This window comes from Amblyomma mixtum, chromosome 4, assembly GCF_055824585.1.
Source record: "Amblyomma mixtum isolate Tamu chromosome 4, ASM5582458v1, whole genome shotgun sequence".
NCBI lineage: Eukaryota > Metazoa > Arthropoda > Arachnida > Ixodida > Ixodidae > Amblyomma > Amblyomma mixtum.
In genome coordinates, this window is record NC_143015.1 from 96040635 (window position 1) to 96048805 (window position 8171).

Below are 8171 nucleotides of genomic sequence, written 5' to 3' on the forward strand. Positions count from 1 at the left end.
AATCAGCGAATTTTGTCTCGGATGTCGGCGGGGTATTTGGTATGACGACAACTGTATTGTTATCGCATTATAATGCGGCAGTAGTTCCTGGTGGCTGAGTTGACTGTTCCACAATCTTTCTTTATCAGCGTTTTGATAAACGGATGAAGCTTTACTGAGCTGGTCGACTTGACACGAGCGGGTGTTGTGGCTGCGATTCGGCGACCGAAGGATTATCACTTTTTCTAGTTCTTCGGAATTCCTCCTCTCACGTGCAGAATGAATTGCCCTAAAAGATATGGTAGTACCGTGTACGTGATGCGGCATATTCTGGAAGTGTGTCAACGAAGCAAAGAAAATTAGCGGTTTTATCAGAAGCCTGCCCAGGCTAGAAAACGAAGTAATCGTATTTGTGATGCTGCAGTTTCCGGGGAGACAACGACGAAGCTGAGGTGGGTCATGTGACCGCACGTGTCATCTGGGCGTTCGGAGCGGTGGCGGACGTGGCACTCGTAGTTGTATTGTTCTATGCAAGGTGGTGTTGAAGCTGGGCATCTGAGACCGTCTTGCCTGCTTCGCGTCGACAGTGACTAGTTGCCCAGAACCGTCCACTTCCCTACGCGTAGTCCAGCCAGCCGACGGCTCTACGCGAGCCAGTCGCTTCGCCGTCATCGGGGTGTCGACTGTCGCCGGCAGCTGAACTAACCGCCTCACTCTCTACCGGACTCAGCAACAGTGTAAGTCGTTTCATCTTCAGTATACCGGTCTTTGTTACTTGTCCATAGGTATACTTCTTTAATTTCTGCGCGTTGTGTTTTGATTTTCTGCCTCTTTTCGTTTTGTACTGAAGCCAGCTTTTGAGCAATTGTTAATTGTTCAAAGCTTATTGTGACAGTTTACGCTACAACGTCGAGTCATATACCGTTGAATAGCTTCTATCGAGTACAGTTCCACTGCACTAATTAAGGCCGATTCACTTGACGGTCCGTTCGCCCGCGACCCGCGCATCACGTGTTCATACGCCACTTAACACTGGCCTGAGATCTGGTGACGTCAAGCATATGCGACGGGCCGGAAGAGCAGACGACGCGCTGGGTGTGCCACAGTTGCCAGATTATTTTAAAGCGTTTGGCAACCATGGTCAAACTGGGTTTTCCTCCCGGCCCATGACTTTGCGATTGAATGAAAGTAAAAGTTAATTAAACTGCATAAGAAGTCCCTTTGTCCAATTCCTGAATGGCTTGGGCCGTCTTGCTACCCCGTTGCCAGAGCTAGCGCAAGCATCTTGCGAGCCGCTGCTAATTCCCGCGAGGGGAGAGGCACCTGAGTCGCCTGAGCTTCCTTGCTTGACTAGTCCGCGGGCCGACAGCGCGCCTCTCAATGTGGTGACGCATGAACACCTGATGCGCGGGCAAACGAAGCGTCGTGTTATTCGGCGTTTACACGCTTTAATTACCGTTAAGTAGTTAATCGCGACTAAAGCTCAAATTTGCGCTAAAGTGTCGAGCCGTATACTGTTGAAAAGGTCTCGACGAGTAGAATTCAAAAATATATACCATCGTACAGCTGTCGCTCTCTCTTGGGTTTACTTAAGGTTAGCCCCGAAGATTATTTTGTAAGAGCATGTGTAAGACTGTTATATAATTTCCCACTAGTTCCTTAGAGAAATGTCTAGAAATGCCGTTGTGCAAAAAAGGCATTTTCTAAGGTTGATTTATTGGGTTTAACGTCCAAAAGCTACTCAGGCTATGTATGAGACTCGCCCTAGTGCAGGGCTCCGGAAATTTTGACCACCTGGGGTTCTTTAACGTGCACTGACATTGCACAGTACCCGGTCCTCTAGAATTTCGCCTCCATAGAAATTCGACCGCTGCGGCCGGGATCGTACCTGAGCCTTTCGGGTCAGCAGTCGAGCACCATAACCACTGAGCCACCGCGGCAAGTCGAAATTTCTAATGCGTTGCCTTTCGTAGCTTTTGTACTGAGTCAAGTGAGAGGAGCTGACGCAATTCACCATTTTTAGAAAAATTTTGAGTGGCTTCAGGAGTAGCGCTACTGTCTCCGAACCCGAACTGCCGGTGGGCAATGCCTGGCGCGCATAACGTAATTATGGCCTGAAGGCGGTGTTCTCTAATGCAGCGCTGACGTTTTATGCGCTGCAGTAGCCGCGATGTCTCTATGGCTATGGTGCGTGGCTGCTGATAGCAGACGCAAGTTCGATCTCTGCCACGACGGTCAAATTTCGATGGAGGAGAAATGCTACAGGCCCATGTACAGTGCGATGACAGCGCACTTTAAAGAATTCCAGGTGGTCGAAATTATACGGAGCCCTTCACTACTCGTCCCTCGTCATAGCCTGAGTCACTCTGGGACGTTACAGCCGATAAAACCATAAAACCTTCTTGCGTCACCCGCGGGAAAGTGTTTGAGCTCCGCCTATACCCCATGCTGTTGCGATGCATGTATTCGCTCTATATCGGTAAGTGGCGCCATCTATCTGCCACAGGTAGAGAAAACTGCGCAAATTAAGCGGTATTCGGTCTTTAAAGTGTGAGAACAGCACAAAATGTGATGGGAAGCTGCTGCGACATTCCGGTAGCAATGCCCTTTTTAACGGCTAAAACTTTTCACTTCTAAAACAGTTCCCGCTTACGCCGAAATAAATACTGACGACTATAGAAAAACAAAGTGGTATACTATGCATGATGCATCCCATATCTCCAAAGTAATTCTGGAAGTTCTTGTCCACTGTAGCACGCTGTGGCAGACGCGGAAACTAAAATTACTTCTCCAGATTTTCTTTTCTTGCAATTTGTACTGCGCTGCGTTCTAGACTTAAGCACGTCTGTCTACAGGGCTCTCGAAAGGCCAGCTTTTGTCTGCATGCGCGTCGCCTGCCGATAACGCCTGGTTTAAGGTGGCCTGCATGTTAGCATGCGTCGTCACATCGATGACGCTACCCTCATCTTTTATCGCCACGCTGGACGGCAGCCGCGATCGCAAACAGTTACCGGGGGAGGCGCTGCAAGTCACGCAACCAAAGCCCTGATAACGCGTCTCTGGCACTTGGATATCTCTTAAGTACGGGAAGGCGAAATCCGTTGGCGACCCATAGCACTGTTTTGAATTCGCCGCTCTTGATTTCACTTCATGACAGAGAAGAGTGTGGCGAGAGAAAGCGGTGACGTCACACTGCGCATGAGCAGTGCGTAAGCAGTTGTTGCTTGGTGGCGGATCACACTGGCTGCATTTGTTTTTCCGTCCCGGACTGTCCGGCACTACTTGCGGACTCGAGTCCGGTATTTGTTTTTCTCGGGCAGCCCGAAAGCTCCGCCCACCTGCCTGCGTCGCCATGGCAACGCGTTCGTTTTTCGCCTGTGGCAGTTCGCGGGCTACTTGGGGCTGCGGGGAGGCAGCAGACGACAGCTGCACGCCGCCCTGCCAGCCATATTGAGTTAGACTCTGTGTGCATTTTGCGTATTTTTCGTGTTCCTGGAGGACGATATTGTGCTTTAAACCTTCACATGAGGTCCGTAGCTGCTCTCTGAGCCATCGTACGACTTTGTTATTGCTTCTTCGTTCTATTTTCTTGAAATCCACCGCACACGGACGCGCATTCGGAGCTGCGAGCGTGTATTGTTTGCTCGTGTCGTCAAGGGTTCTTGTTCGCTTGTTTTGCGACATGCTGTCTGCGCGCTTACCTGAACGCGTCGCAGGTGAACCACTCGTATACTGGAGCAGCTGTAGCGCTTGCTGTCAACATTTTTTGCGGAAGCTTTCTTATATCTGCCTATCAGCAACGAGTTGGGCTACTTTGTGCAAACTTCGGCGCGAGCAGTAGCGGCAAGCATACCTCCGAATGAGTTCTGTAATGCAACTACGCTAAGCTGACAGTACGTTCTTCAAATCGACTCAGTGTCATGATCGAGCGCAGGACGGTTGCTTCGGCGTCGTGGTGGCCATGGCTCGTGTCGTCTGCTTTAGATGACAGCGTCCAGGTACGGTAACCGAGCGGGAGCCCGGCTTTGGCAGCGAGTCCGCAAGCAGCCTCTGGCAAGTAGGTCATGTGACGATGACGCTTTTCCTGTCCGAGCGGAATCCGAGACCTGTCAGCAAGTAGTCCGGGGTTGGAAAAACAAATGCGGCCACTGCTTCGACGCCCTGGATGGATGGATGGAAAAAACTTTATTGTCAATAAATTGGTGTTCTTGACCCTTACGGGTCACTGGGCGCCGTGGTCGATCCTTGGTCCAGGATGCCGCACTTGACTGCTGCCATCGTGGCTCGGCGCACAAGGAATCGTTGCGCTTCCTCGTCCTCGCTGGCCAGCAAGTGCTCCCACTGCATCACACTCGGGTTTATTCTTTGCTCTAAGTCTGCCTTAGGGCACGTCCATGTGATATGTTCTAGTGTAGGTGTACCCTGACACCACGGACATTCGTCTGCATATTGTGTAGGGAAAATCTTGTGTAGTTTGTGAAGGTGTGGGTAGGTACCGGTTTGTAGTCTGCGCCAGTCTACCGCCTCCTCTTTGGTGAGCCTTTTGTGTGGGGCTGGGTAGCGTTTCCGCTGACCCCTGTAATGATCGAGTATATCTGAGTACGTGGGGGTAACTGGGTCAAAGGTGCCTGTGGTGCAATGTGCTGAGTCTGCTCGGTTGACGTATCCTCGAGCTAACTCGTCTGCTGCCACGTTGCCCCTCATCCCCTCATGTCCCGGAACCCACACTATACTATGTTTAGTGTTTTTGTGTTTTCTCGTCGTGTGTAGAATATGATTGGCGATGCTGTCGATCCTGCCTCTTGTGTAGTTTCTACATGCTTGTTTGGAGTCCGTCACTATAGTGAGGTTGTGTCCTGTTGCGTTCCCGTGCGATATTGCGTCATACACTTTTCCTCGTTTTTGACCAATTTTTACCCAAATTATAGATCTTTAGCTGATCTTAAGTACTAATTACGTGTATTTAGTTTTCAATCTAATTTGACACAAATCCGGCGTTTTTTCGCCCATTCTGTGATAATTTTCGCAATGCTGTTACGACTTCCGGTGGATGTGACGTCACACCGTCCCCGTGGCTATATCGACGTGCGCGCTATTTCGACGCAATTTTGACATTTTTTACTATATTTTCTAATCAGTCTTCAGTCATCAAACTTGGCTTCTAGGTTTATTTTTTCCTCCTCTACCTGACGCAACCATTCTTTTTCTTGTATCCTTTTTATTTCTCGAGTTAATTGCTTCCGGTTGCCGATGTAACGGACGGACGGTCACTGCCAGCATGTGCTATTAAAGACTTTCGCCTTTAAAAAAATCTCTGAAACGTGTTATCTCGGCTTAGGTTGCGCGACTTGCAGCGTTGTCACCGACAATCGATCGCGGCTGCTGCACAGCTTGACAATGAACAGGAAGGCAGTATCATCAGTTTGGCGACGCATGTTCCGATGCAGGTTATCTCAAACCAGGCGTTATCGGTAGGCATCGCGCATGCGGCCAAAAGCTGGCCTTTAAAGAGCCCTGTAGACAGACGTGCTGACGGCTGTACTTCCACTGAATTCAGAATTTGATTACTAACAAGAAAAAGCAGACAACGTTTATTGTGAACCGAGTAAACATTTTAATATTTTAATGCTTTTCAGGCTCAATATGTAACGACCACCTGATTTTTCTTACCGCAGGTTTGCTTCTTGACATTCGTGAAAGGAGAGGTCACAGCATTCGAAGTTTCGTATTCATCGTCGCAGGCCTTCGAGCTTGTTCTAAGTGAACGCCCAGCCCCAGCACCATGGTGTTCCGTACGTTCTACGATGTGCTAGGGGTACTGCATTAGTGGCAGTGGCGCTGCTAAAATCTCACGACTTCTCTCCTTTTTAGGGTATCGGGTTAGATCTACCACGCTCGACCTGGATCTGGAGATCAAGAAATGCGAAACAGCTAAGGAAGCAGTTTGGAAAGCTGCGACCAACATGCAGTGTGCAACAGCCCAGGAAGAAGCTCTTAAGGCCTACGAGGAAGTTTTCCGGAGGCCAACGCCACCTGGTAACTTATTTTTATACTATTAAACTCCGTTTCATACATAGCAGGCAACGCTGCTGAGGTTGCTGAAGCAGTGCGTCCGGGAAACCGTATTACTCCGCCACGTATCATTCGTTCTTCTCGAAACTCTGGTCAGTGTTTGGACGAAAATAAAGAGCGGTATAAAACGATATGGTTGCAGTGAAAACCATGGTCGAAGCTGTCAGGCGCTGAGTGGCTGGGCTCCCTGGCTATAATTTTCACTGAGTGGGAAATACTTTTTGGGCGCGGATTGAATACGAGCGATTCACCCTACCAACCGCGTATTATACCGCTACGTGTACTTATTCTTTTCGGAGTCTCGATGAGTCGCATTTCGAAAATGTGGCACGCGGTAAAGAGAAGTCCAGGAGGTGCCAGTCGCGGCACGTAACATTTGTCACAACGAAATATGCTTGTGTTCGCTTTGGTTTTATGGCGAGCTACTTTTTGCGCGCGGACTTAGCCTGCGCGAACAGTCGCGCTAGCTTTGGCAGCGTTACCTGCTATGTATGAAACGGAGTATAGTTGATTGTAGTTACCAATGACTACGTGTTCATCTGGCGGTTTTGTTTCCCTCTTCATGTGCGCCAAGCTACCCACGCGACAAGAACACATCACCTCACGCTGCTGTGCAACGACCTCAAGGGACTGAAAAGCGCAGTGGTGACGAAGTACCATATCCAGCTTTTGGGGAAGACTATTCCCGATCATATCACCGTTCTAATCTCTACCCATGAGGATATGGTCGGTAGAGCACTCAACCTGGACTAGCGAGCATGCCGCATGACTTTTTCTGTGCCTGGTGCACATGTGAAGGTTTTTCTGAGCCTGGTTCGTAGTATGTCGAGGCATATCCCAAAGAAACGGCTGTTCAAATGACTCCGGAAGTATTTTTTACGGCAAATAACACCGCGATCCTACTAATGGCTGGTTTTACAGTCTCCATTCCCGCGAAACCCAAGAAGACTGTCTTGTAATCTCCTCATCAGCATGTGCGTGCTTGTGGTCGTGTTTTGGCGCTTTATTCCGGCTGAAGGTCTGATTGCTCGTTTATCTACGATGACATAAACCTTAAGTGACATCCAGGAGCACGTTCTTTGATTGCACTGCCATTTTTGGCCATTTGCCGCATGGCTTAGGAGCGCATAGCAGTCTCTCACACTATAAGCATTGACATGCCTATATGAGACCATAAAAAGGAGTAAGTTGTCCTCTAGCCTATTTACTCTTTTCTGATTAGAGTGTACGGTGGTGAAAGAAGGATGAGCGGTTGAACGTTGCCGTCTGTTGCCATTGAGAATTCTCCTGCTGCCTAAAAATGCTTAAATTCACACAGCGCAAAGACGAACACGTACAAGAGGGGCTACACCACAAAGCGCCGATTTCAACCAAGTTTTTTTCCTGAGCGCATCGAATACATAGCACAGCGGACACATGCAGCAACGAAAAGGAAAGTCATGCTAAGACTGGTAACAGCGCCAAACCGCACGGGGGACACACTATCATCGGTACAAGAAAGAAAGCATAAAGCCAAAACCTAGAGGGCAGGATGCAAACAACAAAAATCTCTGCCTCTCGTAACCGAGAGTAGAGTAAGCATGAAATGTTTACGGGCCTAACACGAAGCGTACGCGGACACGACGAGACGCAGGCCTGACAAGAATGTATATGCAGCGCGTTCGAAACTGTCTATGCCGCCGCGGTGGCTCAGTGGTTATGGTGCTCGGCTGCTGACCCGCAAGACGCGGGTTCGATCCCGGCCGCGGCGGCTGGAATTTCTTTGGAGGAGAAATTCTAGAGGCCCGTGTACTGTGCGATGTCAGTGCACGTTAAAGAACCCCAGGTGGTCGAAATTTCCGGAGCCCTTCACTACGGCGTCTCTCATAGCCTGAGTCGCTTTGGGACGTTAAACCCCATAAACCAAACCAACCAACCAAACCGAAACTGTGTAAAGTGCGTAGAGGCGAAAGCGTTTTCCGCACCACTTTGCCTATGTGATACTGGTGACGTCAGCACTGGATTACGTCACACATAATTGATGACGAAGTAATGACAAATTAATAATTAGTGAGTAATTACTGATTAATGACTAAATACTAATTAACTGCTAAATAATGAAGCTTAAGCTTCCCCTTTAG

At 49.1% G+C, this 8171-nt stretch overlaps 1 protein-coding gene across 1 annotated transcript; it reads left to right on the forward strand.

The window, feature by feature from the left end:
* Positions 1–31: 31 nt before the first annotated feature.
* Positions 32–7481, forward strand: LOC149347505 (uncharacterized). The gene is made up of 4 exons (XM_089585594.1): positions 32–716; positions 5655–5771; positions 5851–6015; positions 6626–7481. Exons 2-4 carry the CDS (start codon positions 5762–5764, stop codon positions 6802–6804), a joined length of 354 nt encoding a protein of 117 aa, XP_089441720.1. The 5' UTR covers positions 32–716; positions 5655–5761; the 3' UTR covers positions 6805–7481.
* Positions 7482–8171: the final 690 nt, after the last annotated feature.